The sequence below is a fragment of the Staurois parvus genome, unplaced genomic scaffold, assembly GCF_062004578.1.
Source record: "Staurois parvus isolate SC_StPar_1 unplaced genomic scaffold, SC_StPar_1.0 ptg000178l, whole genome shotgun sequence".
Taxonomy (NCBI): Eukaryota; Metazoa; Chordata; class Amphibia; order Anura; family Ranidae; genus Staurois; species Staurois parvus.
The window spans coordinates 2,182,088-2,198,874 of NW_028317974.1; the positions used below are offsets into that span (position 1 = coordinate 2,182,088).

Sequence of the window (16,787 nt, forward strand, 5' to 3'; positions counted from 1 at the left end):
ATGGTGCACTAAGCACATTTGGAAAACCTATGCTTTATAAAAGTGCTGTTTTGTTTTCTTACAATGGTAGGCTTGTGGTAAGGTCAAATAATGGCTTTAACACTAGGCCTTTATAACTAAAAAAAAAAATTATATATATAAGCATGATATCTTGTGAAAGTTATTGGCATTAGGTTGGTCAAAAATATATATACATATTTTATGCACAAACTCATCACATACCAATATATAGTTTGATGCAACACAACTTTATTGATCAAGTACATTTTGTCATTGGATCTCTTGAAAGTGTATTTTCCCCAGTATGGTTTTCTGACATCTTTAATTATTATAATGAACAATTATTTATATGGCTTCAATTTACATTATTTCGACATTCTATGCGAACAGTGTTTCATAACGTACAATGCCACTGAAACAAAGAAAACAAAATGAAGATCTGCAGCCTCAGACCTTACTAGCACTGGCTATGAGCTGGAGACTCTGACATTTCTGGTAACTTACAGGACAAAAGTGTTTGACTGTGCTTGTTGTCACAGGCACTGCCAGAAACTATGAGAGTGATCTACAGTGTTAGGAACATGTATGGGCACATTTCACATGCCGTAATGTTTTCAGTTTCCATGGTTGTGTGATTCGAGGCAACGCAAACAAAGAAGGTCCCCAACACATTTCTTCTGCTATGTTCTTAGGAAAGGCATTGCTGTGGTCCTTCTACTCTCCCTTGTAACGCGGAGGTCGTTTATCCTTAAATGCTAGTAAGCCTTCAATTCTATCTTTAGTTGGAATAACCTGCAAAAAAAACACACAAAAAGATTTTTTTTAATCAATGTTAAATAGAAAATGGGAAAAGGAAACATTACAAAATTGTAACATGAACAAATAAGACTGGTAATCTATTAAAACTAGTGTTTAACCTTTCAGATACATGGGGGGGGGGAGATTTGCTAATACCGATGCACTCAGAATCTGGTGTAACAGTTTCTAACTTCAGCTTGTTCAATTAGGCTTTGGAAATAAAACTCGGAAGCTGACTGGTTTCTAAGCACAGTTGCACCAGATTTTGCACTCTCCAGTTTAGTAAATAACCCCCATGGTGTCTCTGAAAATGTGAATGAAGCACATTGTATGTGGAAATGTCTGTGTCCCCCATCTCAACTAAAACAATACCTTTCAAAAACTTCTGCCATTTTCCTATCACCAGTACACTTACACATTATCTATGAATATGTCCCTGAGGATGTATCAGTCCACCCATCTTCAATGTAGAAGTACAGTGCCGCTTTGAATATCACTACTCATCCACAATTTGGTGATAATCTGGTCAAAACTATTGCCATCCTTTCACCGCATCCTCTGCTGAGCACCATATTGTCCACATTTAATTTATTTATTATTACAGGTACTTATATAGTGCCGTCAATTTACGAAGTGCTTTACATATATACAGTATTGTACATTCACATCAGTCCCTAACCCTCAATGGGAATAAAATCTTTGGTCCCTAACTTACATTCATATATATTGTACATTCACATCAGTCCATGACCCTCAATGGGAATACAATCTATGGTCCCTAATTTACATTCATATATATTGTACATTCACATCAGTCCATAACCCTCAATGGGAATACAATCTTTGGTCCCTAACTTAGAATTCATATATATTGTACATTCACATCAGTCCATAACCCTCAATGGGAATACAATCTTTGGTCCCTAACTTAGAATTCATATATATTATACATTCACATCAGTCCATAACCCTCAATGGGAATACAATCTTTGGTCCCTAACTTACATTCATATATATTGTACATTCCCATCAGTCCCTAACCCTCAATAGGAATACAATCTTTGGTCCCTAACTTACATTCATACATACACATACTAGGGACAATTTTGACAGGAGACATATAATAAAAAGTAATACATATATATATATATATATATATAGTTAGTACAACTTCCACATTTATCCAGTAATCCTAACGTCTATCTTTCAACTCTTTGTTGTTAATAATGTAATCTGTGTATTTGTGACCTTAAAGCCCTAGTAAACCACAAAACAAAAAATCTAAAAAAAAATCTTCTCCCTGCAAGTTAAGAGTATAATGTGCTAGTATGCATCACATGCTAGCACATTATGAAAGACTTACCTGAAAACAAAGCCCTCTAGCAGAACGATGTCATGGTTCTCCAAGGCTTCCATCTTTACCTGGTCCTCCCTCCGGGTTCATGAGCTGCAGCCATCTGATTAGCTAAGCTGTGATGTCGTCACTCTCGCGCATGCGAGTGGGATTTTCAGCCACGACACAGCTCTCTCAATGGATGGCATGCCGTCCATTGAGAGTGCAGTGCGCATGCGCCAGTGACATCACTGTGCTTCCACAGTAAATATCTCCTAAACCATGTATGTACCATTACAGTACCTACAGGTAAGCCTTATTAAAGGCTTACCTGTAGGTAAAAGATACAAAATTGGGTTTACTTCCACTTTAATGCCATGCAAAAAAAATCAAAGGTTGGCTCTTTTTTTCTGTGTTCTGAAAAGCTTTTTATACTTCTTAGTTTGAGTATTTAATAAATATTACTAGACCCTGCCGTTATCATACAAAAACTACACATTTTACAAAGACATATATCTTGGATATATCTTCAGATGCCTATATCTTTGGATCAGTTCATAATAAATCAAATTTGCATAAAAAAGTCCTAAACCGTGAAAAAATAAGTATGAGAAATGTGAAAGTCACATCAACAATTATTTCCTGATAATTGCTATACAAAATTACTTCCTCATGCTATCTAGGATGCACTGGTTTAACAAAATCAAGTATTTACAATGTGGCACCCAGGAGGAGAACATCGCTCCCAGTTTGACAATTAGTGACAGGCAACATATAGACTGTGACCCGGGTAAATTGTAGTGTCAGGCAGGTGTGTACCCTTAGAGCAAAACCAACCGAAATCTTAAAGTCAGTAACAGTAACTGCTTACTCTTATGCATTGCTAGTATTCTCCAATTTAATATATGGAACAGGCAAAGCATATGATTGTTTTGATGCTACGACAAACAGAACTATATTATACCATGTATCTAAACCTGTCAGTAAAAAAGATGGACACACAAATTTGTATACTTCACATTTCTGTCACAAACAAGATCTTTAATAATGCAGCTGTCTTAGATTACCACTTTGACTGACTCCTGACAAAGTGAAAAGCAGCAAAAATGGAATAAAATGCCACTCGTGATGAAGCAGCACACATTTTAGAGCTGTAAACAACAGCAATGCATATGGTACAAAGCCTGAAATGAATGCTCAAATAAATGTGTGGCCATTTAGGAAATCTAAATTTAGCTAACTTGCATAAACACCATTTGCTGATTTTTGTGTGGGAGGTTTCACATTATAAAAACAATAACTTCTTCCATTGAAAGGAATAAGCAAACAACAAATAAAAGAATTAAGTACGCGCCAGCATGTAATCAAATTTCAAAATGCCAGATCCTACCATTTAGTTTGATAAAATATATCTAACGTATTTCTGGAACAAAAAAATATTTTACATTATACAGTATATGATTTGGTAACTTTATAGTCCTGTACCTGGTTGACTACCTATTCTTAAAGTGTTACTAAGCCCACAACAGTAAAATCAGTCTGTATATGCAGTAAAGCATGCTTGTTATAGTCACCGTGGAACCTAAGGGTTAATCCTCCGCATTGTGTAAACAGGCTATTGGATCATTTCGTCTCTGCCTATCCTCTTGTTGAAATGTCCACCTGATACAGACTGAACCCGTGGTCACATGCACATGCTCAGTTTGGTATGTATTGCTAGAGAGGGTTTTTTTTTTTTTTCTTGGGAGGGTGCATGTGATCAGCACAGGGCCAATCAGCACTGTCCAGACAGAGGTCAGAGGTTTCACATCCTCCTAGAGCAGAAAGGAAACTCCTCCTGTAAGCTTTAACCAGTGCTCTGCTGAAGTCACAAGACTGCTCTAACTACTGATGAGAAAAGGTATTTAGCAGTTTATATTTACTAAAATAATTGCATTTCCATGTTGTGTATACTGTGGGAGACCAGATATAGTGAATGCAGGGTCCTGGGTTTAGTAGCACTTTAAACTTGTATAGGTAACAGCAATACAAATGTTTGTACAGTACTGTGACAGCAAGCCCTAAATTGTATAGATGAGGCAAAAAAGCTAGAGAAAAATATTTACTGCTTGAATTTTAATGGCAATAAATTATTTGTTCCCTTGAGCTAAAAGCCGCACCATGCATATGTAATGCAGCTTTGTTCAATACAAAAGGGGAAAAAAGATTGTTGCAGTTAGGTGAGTAAAGGTCTGACTGTCAATGTTTAGGCATATGGCTAGCCTAACCTGTGCAATTTATATAAATATTGGGGTTGATTTACTAAAGGCAAATAGACTGTGTGCTTTTCAAGTGCAGATGCACTCATTTTGCCCAGAGCTTAGTGAATGTGGTGAAGTTGCACTTTGTAAAGAATCACCCAATCAGAGACAAGGAAAATTAAAAAAAAACAGCATTTTCCCTTGCACATGATTGGATGGTGGAATCCATTAGAGCTTCAGCACATTCACTAAGCACTGGGGGAAAATGAGTGCAACTGCACTTGCAAAGTACACGGTCTATTTGACTTTAGTAAATCAACCCCAACGTGTACAAATGACTTTAGCTCATGCATTAAATAACACTAGAACCCTCTACACTTTTTTTTAACACTTAGCATACAATGGTTTATTAGAGAAGATCCAGATCATCTCTCTCTCTCATGTTGCCTACATGACAACTATAAGAGACACTTTGAGATGCTTTTCTCACTTACATGAAAAAAAAATGTTTACCATTACACCTATTGATGCTGTTCTTCCATAATAATTCATAATGTCTTTTGCTAGTAACAGCAATGTAATTCTGTTCAAACTTCTGAAACTTCCATCTTCTCCCTCCCTGCCCCCTCTTGGCCCACTAGGATGTCCAGCTGGTGCCTGTAAGGCCTCCTGCATTCTGTGGGTGATGACCAGGAACAGGTTTTCTTTGCATGTTCTAAATATTGGAACTTACTGGTGTAATACAATCGTACCAATCCAAACACTTTTGTGAAGGGCTGTCTTCACCCGAGTAGGATGCACAAGTATTTCATGCAGGCAGTCTGTTTAGTCAATGACAGTTGACTGGCTGCAAGGACCAAATGCACATATTTGCCAGCACACCACTGATCATAAAATAACATCCAAAGCTTTATTGGAGAATGATCATATCACAGAGGACATAGTGTAACATTCCGGAGCTGCGCAGGACCCCTTCATCAGGCATGTGATAAATGTGTACATCAGTGCAACAATATTTAAAGTGCTCTCCACCAATCAAAAACCAGCAGAAAAGTGACGCCCCCTATCTAGTGACGTCATATGACATGAGAATTCTGCCAAAAGCACTTAAAATTAAGTAATAATCTGCATAAATGAACATAAGTTCAAAGCTATTTGAACCAGAAACATATATATGGAGTACAGCCAGGTCACAATCATGGGGGCAAATATGCACGTACAGGTGGCATAGCGGTGATCGGGCACACTAACCAGATGTGCCCAATTGATCAGTGAAACCCAGCCGGGTCTGGCATTCAAGTTGACAGGTAACAGGTCTCCAAGTGCATCCCATATATACATTTATGTAGGTCTGCTGCGGAGATCAGAATGCAGATAGACTGTGCATCACACGTGGGTAAAGATGGCCCTTCAAATGGGTGTTCAGATCGGTGTGTAACAAAGGACTTACAGGCAGTCACCTTGATTATGTCAGGGCTTGTAAGGGGAATACTATAGAAAGCCTCTGACATTCATAAAAGCATCACAGGGTGAAGGAAGGTACGGTGCTATTGCTGAGAAAATGAATAATGAATCGTGATACCAAGGGCAGCATTGATAAGAGCTAATTTCAAACTTTTTATATGTATAAGCAACCCCCAAAAATGTTACCTGATGAATGTTACCTTTGAAGTATATCTAAACTCAAAACATGTAATATTTAGCTGCTTACTAGTGCATGGATAAGGTGGGTGCATTTGTTTTCTTTTTTCAGACTTGCTTACTTCAATTTCAAAGAATGATCCTGCCAGTAACACTTACTGTGTGTGTGTTTGTAATCCAAATAGGAAGAGCAGCCTAGGGTGCTCCTCCATAGATACTGTGCAGAAAGTTAGTGTTGCCACTCTAGACTGTTCTTCTTATTTGGACTACAAACACCTCCCCCTCTTTTCATCTTCATTACATTGGGATAGGGTGTTCTGTAATTCACAACACAGCTGGAAAAGCAGATATATTGTTTGAGATTTCAGTGCAGTAAACAGGATTCAGATTTCTGCCAATATGAACAGTTATTTTTCTTTCAGAAAATATACTTAGCGTGAAAAAAGAAATGAATGCAGCCACCTCATCTAAGGAGTAGTAAGCTAATATCTATTACATTTTCTTGGGTTTAGAGATACTTTAATAGAGACTGATGAGGGACTGGAAAACATAATTGAACTACACTGCATAAAGAAAAGCTTCTCAAAATAGCTAGGTGAGCATGGAGGTTGACATTCCATCAGCAATCCCAGTCTGCGAAAAGCTAAGCTTTGTAAAGCGAAGAATAGAAAGAAAATTCAGATAATGTTTGGTCGTGACAACTAAGTATAGCTTGCATTCATTTGGAGTCTATGTTTATGAATATAAAAGTTCCAGTCCACTCAATTGACTGCTCACCACTGATGTTCTTGATTTGTTTACTCATTCATACCTACTAGTCTGATTGGCTCACAAGGTGCCAACACTGGGCTTAATGTTTGGGTATCATACCTGAGCATAGCATGCTTCTTCTATTGCTAAGCCTGTGGCTAGATCCACCTAAAATGTGAAAAAAAGATGCAACTATTAGCACTTTGAGCTTTGTAGAATATGAACTTATTCACATCATTAGCATAACATTCACACATTTTAAAGTGTATTTTTGAACATCAGAAGTCATAAAAATAAGACTGTAGACATTAAACTAAAGTTGACCATATATATTTAACTGGGCAGGACAGGTGGTAAAATATAGTATATACTGTAGATGTCCTCAGTAGCACTACCATGGCACTAAACCCTGTTGTGATATTCTCTCCAATTGGCCTGAAATGTGAATTTCCTTCCATTTATTGCATAGCAAAATGAAAGTCACAAAAATGTTTCAACAAGCTTCCAAGGTCAAAAATGCTCAATGCAATCTCCCTCTAAGGAACATGAATAAGAATCCTCTCCTGAGGGTTGCAAGCAATGCTTGAATCAAAGTCATTGCTTGAATTGATTAGGTCAGATATGGGCACCTTAATAAATATTCCACACAGTCAGTGGTTTCTACACTACATGAAACAATAATGCAATTAAATTAACTTACTTCAATGCCTTGGTTGATTGCTAATTTAGCCATTCTCATAGCAATCGGTCCCTAGAATTAAAAAAATAATAATAATGACAGTATTAATTGCAAAATGTAAAGGGCATGCAAATACAAATAAATCAATTACTTGGAATCTCAAAGATATAGTCCGACAGTTGATTAGTCTTTATTTACCTACAAACAGGAAAATTATTGTAGCAGATTAGACATAATCTTTTTATAATTGCCCACTACATGGGTGACAATTGATATTATAATCATATTCTTGCATTTATAAAAAACAGTCAGTGCTGGTACAAATGTTCACTGAGACAAATATGTAGGCTATCACTATTGACCTTCCTAAAAATACTTGTTGTTTTCCTAGCTCATTCTGAAAATAACCCTTTCCAAGTTACTGACCCAGAAAAACCATGCATCAAATTTGATCAGATTAAAGCCCAAACTCCTGAATTGCATACTTGTGGGTCAGTAAAACATAAAATGCAGGAGCCAATAGATTAGTTTGATGACAAAGCAACTAGCATTTTTAGTTAGCATTGGCAACCACCATATTTCTCACAGAAGAGAATTCCTTTAAAAAGCAAAGAACAATGGCATACATAAACAGCTAAAATCAAATTTCTTCACTCATTAATCTGGTGAAGTCAGAACAATACAGGATGAAATTCTAATTGGTTACTATGAGTTACTGCATGATTCACACTGCTGATTAAATAAGCCTCAAGCTGATAGAAAACTTGTGCACTTCTGAAAATGAACTTCTCTATACAACTACAGCCCACACAGGTAATTGAAATACAAACAATTCTGGTTTATAGATATATAATTCAAACATGTTTTGCTAAGGATGAAGTAATCACATAGTTTGTAAGCAGATTTCACCACTCCATAGCTTAGATTACATATTTACTTAAATAGAGGTTTTCACTTCTATGCTCAATTGAAGGTATTACAATAGTTTAATTCCTAGAGTTTGTTAGTGTTAATTTGCTTGTAATATAATCTCTACGATTACGTGACTATTTCGGTTGTGATTGTATTCTTTATCCTCTTGCTGATATAATCTCATTATTGTTGTAAACACACAAACACCCTTGGGCTCTTTAAAACATTGGTTCATATAGCAGTTATGTACAGACATATACAGTCACAATATCTTGTAGTCATAGATCAGCTTTTATTAGCTAAGGTTAATCTGTTGAAGGCTGACATCTGATGACAGCACATAGGTGGCAATCAACCATTTCCTAGGTGCCATTTTAAAACAGCAAAGGTACAACATAGTGATTTTTGTCCTAGCAGCAGCTATTTATCATTAAATGTTCATCTATGAGCAAAGTACATTGAGTTACATAAAAAAAAAAAAAAATCACAAAAATATATTTTCCTGTATTTTCTACATTTATTTTTAAAAATAAATAATAAAAGTATATATATCCATGTTTTTAACTACATAAGCCCATGCCCCTCCAATAAAAAATATGCTGGAGTAACCTATAGAGCTAAACAGAAGAATATAAAAAATCTACAATCTGCCTTTAATTAAAGTCCTGCAAGTCTACCAGGATGGCCACCTGCATGCAGGGATATACTGTAGTGTGGAACAAGCCATGGGAAAAATATCTATTGCAGAGAGCCTACAGGTAATACTGCAGACTAGTCCTTGTACTTCCGTTTGACTTTTTCTGGGCACAGCTTCTGCTGTAGAGGTCCTCTTTAACACCTTGTTTGCATACCCACTTCTCTCACGCAGATCCTTTGTGCTGAAAAAAACATGTACCAGGATTCAGGCACCAACTGTGTCTGCTCAGCAGAGAACACATAAAAACCAAACCTTCTCAATATGGCTTGGTTCACACTTGTGCGTGCGACTTAGCAGCGTGTTAACATAAAGATATAGTAAATGCTTCAATAGGATGGAAACAAAAAGTAACATAAAAAGGAACGTAGGTGACCATGGTTTTCCTTCTCCCTGCCACCTACACCTGTGCCCCCAAAAAGTCTAATTTTTGATACAAGGCTAGCTTCAGCTCCAAGGCTGCACAGCAGGCACAAAGTGGAGTAGAGGCGCAAATGACATGATCATTTTGCGGAGGGACAGTTCATGTTAGAAAGTCCAAGAAATGGAAGTAAAATCCATCCAGAGACGGGAGTGGGGACAAAAGAGCACAGAAGTATCAGTCAACTCAGGGCAAGCCTCTTGTTAGAAGCAAAAGCAGCCTCCAAGGTACATGCAGAAAATAGAAAGGACACAGAAGGGCCTCTAAGTGTAGACTGTTCAGTCTACACTTAGAGGTACTTCTGTGTTCTTTCTCTTTTCTGCACAGCAGGCATGGAGCAGCTCTCCTGATAAAATCAGTCAGGGCTCATTTTTAGCTATAAAGAGAACTTATTCTTAAATGCTAGTTTTTAAAATTGAACTAAACCCATTGTTATAACTGTTGCCCAAAGCAGTTACATATAAGGCTTGCGATAAATGCTAACTGTCACAGTTGTTGTGCTCTCAACTGAACTCTCAAGTCATCAATTTGCATACCTGATCACATGTGCAGCACAACGGTAACTGCAGATCAAACATAGGGTAATATGGAAGATTCCTTGGCTGTAAAGGAGAGGAGGGTTTAGGTCTGCTTTAAGTGCAGCCCAAAGAACCAATTAAAATTATGATACTGGACCAATGCAAGATGGATTATGAAAATTCTCTGTGGATACTACACATAAGCAGAGTGGCCTCACTTGACAAGCAGCCTTCCTCCACCACCCACTCCACCTACACCACCCTACTCCAGTCTCTGGCACTGCACTGTGTGCACAGTCTATGTATGCACTTCACTTGCACTGGCAGCTTGCTTAGAAGGAACCCAAGTAGGCACTACAGCGGATGATTTGATGAGCTGCAGCCTGCACACTGACATAGCCCAAGGACAGATATATGCACTGTCACTAATGTGAAATATTCCTATATTAAAAGTGATGCCACTACACTTGACACAACAGAAAGGTTTTTCTTTTATTCAGCAAGAGCTGGGGTCGTACTCACCCCAAGGGTTAAAACAGCAGAAAATGTTAAACAGATATGTCACTTACATACAATAAGTGCCAGCAGTCCAACTGATTAAACATAACAGAAAGAACTCTAGAAGATTTAAAATCTGTGATAACACACAAGATTTATCAGAAGCAGTCGATTCATTAAAATAGTAAATAGACAAAAAAATAAAAAACAGAAGCTGCATATGCAAAGCATGAGAATCACTTTGTCCTGTGGTAAGAAGTCACACTGCAGTGACTTGCATTTGATTGTTCTTACCCTGTACTATTCCTTTCAATTCTAACCATTTCTGTTGTTTTCTTTTCTGCTTACGGTAATCAGATTTCAGTATTTTATGTCAACCTAATGACATAAGAAACAAAGGTTACCCTAGGTGGTAATGTTGGTGTGAAATGATTGAGAACAACCATCAAAATCTGGAGTGTGACAGATCACTTTATGTCTGCTAATGCACTTTATATACTGTAAACACAAAAACTGGTGTGAGTGGGTATTACAGGCACCACATCCCAAAAAGGTATTCAACATACATGAAAATAGAGAAATAGAGGACTATTCAGGTGCTCACAAACTCAGGAATGGATCACAGCAAACTATAGTATTAAAACTTCATATATTTTATTCACCTCAATATGTTTAACCGCTTCCCGGCCGCCCTATAGCAGAAATACTGCTACAGGGTGGCATGGGTATGCTAAATTACATAACATAGAATATGCAGCGCTATATAAGACGATGATAAATAAATAGATCAGCTGCTAAAAAATATCATAAGCAATAAAATGGTGATAAAAGCGCTTCATAGTATCATAAGCAATAAAATGGTGATAAAAGCGCTTCAGAGCGCTAAACACAGTAATGTGAATAACGTCCAGGAGTGACGTAATAAAGTGCATAAAGTGGTGTAAAATCAAATCATTTCAAGTTCAATATCAATATAAAGGTGAAACTCCGTGACTCCAGTGGCTGAAAGTGAGTGTAGATTGCACTAACCAGAAAGCGCAATCTAATGCGCATTTGAATATATCAAAACCAACTCCTGGTCATCTGGATCTGGGAAATGGAACACTGGGGGTCATCTGGCAAACATCAGCAAGACAGATAACACACCGCATACATCTCCAGGTTCCAGGAACACACTATCCATCCAGCAGGGGGAACCACTCGTGAAGGTAGATGTAGAGTAACAGAGATTCACCTTAGGGGGGCTTAAGATCGTTCTCTGGTAGATATTTTCGGTGATTGCCGAGGATCTCCGATTGGGAGGAGAACTGTGTGTAGACAATACATTTCTCCACCCTGTCAGCTCTTGCACACTGCTTTAGATGGCTGTATATTTTATTATAGCTTTTCATGTGACAACACTGAAGAAATGACACTTTGCTACAATGTAAAGTAGTGAGTGTACTTGTATACTTGTATAACAGAGTATATTTGCTGCCCCCTCAAAATAACTGTACACACAGCCATTAATGTCTAAACCGCTGGCAACAAAAGTGAGTACACCCCTAAGTGAAAATGTCCCAATTAGCCATTTTCCCTCCCCGGTGTTATGTGACTCGTTAGTGTTACAAGGTCTCAGGTGTGAATGGGGAGCAGGTGTGTTAAATTTGGTGTTATCGCTCTCACTCTCTCATACTGGTCACTGGATGTTCAACATGGCACCTCATGGGAAAGAACTGTCTGAGGATCTGAAAAAAAGAATGGTTGCTCTACATAAAGATGGCCTAGGTTATAAGAAGATTGCCAAAACCCTGAAACTGAGCTACAGCACGGTGGCCAAGACCATACAGCGGTTTAACAGGACAGGTTCTATTCAGAACAGGCCTCGCCATGGTCGACCAAAGAAGATGACTGCACGTGCTGTCGTCCCAGAAGGAAGCTTCTTCTAAAGATGATGCACAAGAAAGTCTGCAAACAGTTTGCTGAAGGCAAACAGACTAAGGACATGGATTACTGGAACCATGTCCTGTGGTCTGTTGAGACCAAGATAAACTGATTTGGTTCAGATGGTGTCAAGGCTGTGTGGGAGCAACCAGGTGAGGAGTACAAAGACAAGTGAGTCTTGCCTACAGTCAAGCATGGTGGTGGGAGTGTCATGGTCTGGGGCTGCATGAGTGCTGCCAGCACCGGGGAGCTACATTTCATTGAGGGAACCATGAATGCCAACATGTACTGTGACATACAAAAGCAGAGCGTGATCCCCTCCCTTCAGAGAATGGGCCGCAGGGCAGTACTCCAACATGATAACAACCCCAAACACACCTCCAAGACGACCACTGCCTTGCTAAAGAAGCTGAGGGTAAAGGGGATGGACTGGCCAAGCATGTCTCCAGACCTAAACCCTATTGAGCATCTGTGGGGCATCCTAAAACGGAAGGTTTATTGTAACAAAAAAAATACTGATTTTAAAATGTAAACAGAAAGTGCTAGAAATGGCTTGGGGCTGAGGTGGGTAACAATCCTTAAAGATATGTAGTGAGCGCTTTATCCTGAAAGCAGCTTTGCACTCAAAGCAACCAATATATGCAGTAAATCAAATTATATAAATTAGTGCAGCGCTAAAATCATATGTAAAACTAAAAATAAATTCAAACAATGTCCATAAAGTCTATGAATTGTGATCGTAGAAACTAGTAGGTACTGGTGGTGCTCCTTGGAAAATGATAGAAATGCGCACTCACCAGAAAAAAAGTATGAGCGTTGTATAAAATCCCTCATCAGAGGTCTGGTCAAAGGTGTGGTCAAAGGTCTGGTCAGTTTGCGAAATCCTCCCTTCCGTGTGATGACAGGACTTCAATGAAGAAGCACAAGATCCAGGTAACCAGAGGTTTCCTCAAAGGGGCTGGCTGGAAGGAACTGCCTGTTTACAGGAAATCTTCCACCTCTTGGTATGGTGCCTGGGTCTGAAAATAAGTACTCCTCTCAGGGAGTTTAGGGAAGGATGCCCATAGTGTAGTAGATTATCAAAAGAACTTTATTGCAAACATTCAAGGTATCCAAATCACGATAAGTAGTAAAATAACATCCAGGTATAGTGTGAACTAACCCTGTGGATATAAAAGGTGGCCGCCGGGCCTCCATGTGGCTCCGGCGGCGTAGAGTCACGTCGTCCGGGCTCCTCCTTTACGCGTTACGTGCGCACACACATCATCAGAGGAATGGAACCACCTTGAATGTTTGCAATAAAGTTCTTTTGATAATCTACTACACTATGGGCAAGTATTGCAACCAAGTATTAAAAAGTGAAAGTTTGATTTATGATTATTATTCTGTCCCATTACTTTTCCCATTACTTTTGGTCCCTTAACAAGTGGGAGGCACATATGCAAACTATTGTAATTCCTATACAGTTCACCTGATTTGGATGTAAATACCCTCAGATTAAAGCTGACAGTCTGCAGTTAAAGCACATCTTGTTTGTTTCATTTCAAATACATTGTGGTGGTGTATAGAGCCAAAAATGTTAGAATTGTGTCGATGTCCCAATATTTATGGACCTGACTGTATATACACACATATATATTTATTTATTTATTTATCGAGTTTATATAGCGCCAAAGGGTTTGCTCAGCGCTGTACAATAGAGGGGGGACAATACATGAAACAGTACAGTAACATCAAACAGCACACAAGGGGTAAGAGGGCCCTACTCTTTCGAGCTTACAATCTAGGAGGGAGGGGGTAGAGGTACAGGAGGAAACGGCTGTGGGGGATGGAGTGGTAGGAGGAGGGAAGGGCAGCGGCTGTTAGGTGAGGGTGGGGTAGGCTTCCCTGAAGAGGTGGGTTTTCAGGGAGCGCCTGAAGGTGAGGAGGGAAGGTGACAGTCTGATGGATTGGGGTAGTGAGTTCCAGAGGATGGGGGAGGACCTGGAGAAGTCTTGCAGTCGTGCGTGGGAGGAGGAGACCAGGGAGCAAGATAGAAGGTGTTATTCCCTCATTATTCCCTCATTATATATACACACACACACATATATATATATATATATATAAATAAATATATATATTTTTTTATATGTTTTATTTAAATATATAAAAAAAAAATATATATATATATATATAAAAATAAATCCGGTGAATTAACAGACAAGTACCCAATCCTTTATCTCCACAACATACAAACATCCTTCTTGTTCTCAAAGGCACAAGAAGAAAAAAAGGAGGGAATAAGGAAAAAGAAAAAAAACATTAATTTTTCCTAAAGCTGAAGTATTTTGTGTTTTACCATAGAATCAGAATGATTATGCTACACAGTAACAAAGTACAAGCTAGATGATGCAAGAGAGTAGGCAGGCTGATGCGTATTTATTCAAGAACATCCTTCATGCACAGAACCTACTTCTCACATCTCAGAAAGTTCTGGAGAGCTACAATTAGTTGCCGTTTATGATTTAAAGGGAGTTAAGTCTTCTGCTCTCTGACAAAAGCTTAGAAACAACAGCACTGTAGGAACTGTCACCTGTGATGCGGAAGCTGCAAAAGACTTCCAGCAAAACTAAAAATGCTGAGGCAATAATTAGTAATTAGTAAACATGATCCTGTCGACTAGGAAAGTGATGTATTTGAAAGCTTTTGAGAATACGTATCTTGAAATTCTGTCATACAGATATGCTAGCATCAATGTGTGCCTATGTAACAAGATCTCAGAGACAAAATCTTTTTTATGTAAGAGTTCAATTTCCCAGTAATTGGCTAATATACTGTTACTTAAAAGAAAATGCACCTTTTGCACTAAGCAAACCTTATAATACCAAAAGACCAAAACTTTCCATTTTGAGTCAAAAACATAACAGAAAATTCCAACAAGAGATCGCTTTATCTCTGCCAAATCCAGTGAGATAACCAAGTTTTCTGGTTGATCTCAAAGGAAGAAATCTAATATAGTACCAATAGAAGATTTAAAATACTTCAAGAGATCAGATTATTTAAAACATATTACAAATTGAACTTCAGCACAAATTACTTTTTTCAGTTTTCTTATTTGACCTTTTAAGCATCAATAAAAAGTCTCTTTGCCATGGTGCAGGTCATTTTTTAACCATGACCTCTATCCAATCAATTCAAGTGGCAAATTAATTAAAACAACAGAACACAATACGTTCACTTTAAAGATAAGCTGGACATTTCTTTAATACTTTTTGTGGTTTATATTTTTGAGTTTTGTTAATCTATGAGGGGTGTTCAAGTCAAACCGGGACATTTAATTTTACATGTATAAAAAGGGATGCTAGAGTGGTGGTACTACACGCAGTAGTAAGTTGCAAGTGTGTTCTTTTATTGATAGGTGGCACACATGTCGCAGGCCAGTCCAGAGACAGTTAATCAAGATGGCAGACAACAGTGTTAATGCGTGCATGAGAAAGCAAGTGGTGATGAAGTTTCTTGTGAACAAAGGGTAAAAACCCCAGATATCTACATAAGACTTCAAGCACAGTACAGTGCACAAGAAACTTCATCACCACTTGCTTTCTAATGCACGCATTAACACTGTCTACCATCTTGATTAACTGTCTCTGGACTGGCCCGCGACATGTGTGCCACCTATCAATAAAAGAAGACACTGGCAAATTACTACTGCGTGTAGTACCACCACTCTAGCATCCCTATTTATACATGTAAAATTACATGTATATGAGAGGTTCAGTTGCAGTAAGATATTTGAATTGTGTAAACATTTGAAAGATGGCCGTACGTCTGTCTGTGACAATCCCAGTCGTGGTGGTTCCCAGCACACAGCAGTCATTCCTGTGAACATTCAGCGCATGGAACACCTGATCCAGGATCATCGACACATAACCTGTCGTGAAATTGCACAAGAGATGAATCTTTCTGTGAGAACAGTGAACACAATGATATCGAAGTGAAGCAGGCTGTCCTCAGATGATTCAGGCGTACTGACAAATCTTTCTGTTTTGAAGCTTTCCAGGCATTAGTTAAATGCTGGGATAAGTGTATAAATGTAATAGGGGAACATGCCGAAAATAAATGCAGTTTCCACTCCTCAAAATTTGTTTTTTTATTATATAAACTCAATAGTTCCAGTTTGACTTGAACATCCCTTGTATAATTGTGTCATATGATATAAGTAGTTATGTAAATATAAAAAACTGTCTAATCTTACATAAAGCACTTAATTCTATGGATACAAATAAGTTGCATCTGCTGAGCAGATCGTGACCCGGCAAGGCTGCCCACCATCTATCGGATCAGAGCAGAAATGTGAATGCAGAACTGACCTTAGACTACTCCTTGACTCTAATGTGTTAT

General features: G+C 38.3%; 1 protein-coding gene across 1 annotated transcript in view; it reads right to left on the bottom strand.

The window, feature by feature from the left end:
* Window positions 1-229: 229 nt before the first annotated feature.
* AUH (AU RNA binding methylglutaconyl-CoA hydratase) overlaps window positions 230-16,787 on the bottom strand; it is a 311,152-nt gene continuing 294,594 nt past the window's right edge. The window contains exons 8-10 of the mRNA XM_089677150.1: window positions 7,463-7,513; window positions 6,883-6,930; window positions 230-792 (exon numbers count right to left, since the gene is read on the bottom strand). Coding sequence (XP_089533276.1) covers window positions 715-792; window positions 6,883-6,930; window positions 7,463-7,513 — 177 coding nt within the window. The 3' untranslated portion in view covers window positions 230-714. The remainder of the gene's footprint in view (window positions 793-6,882; window positions 6,931-7,462; window positions 7,514-16,787) is intronic.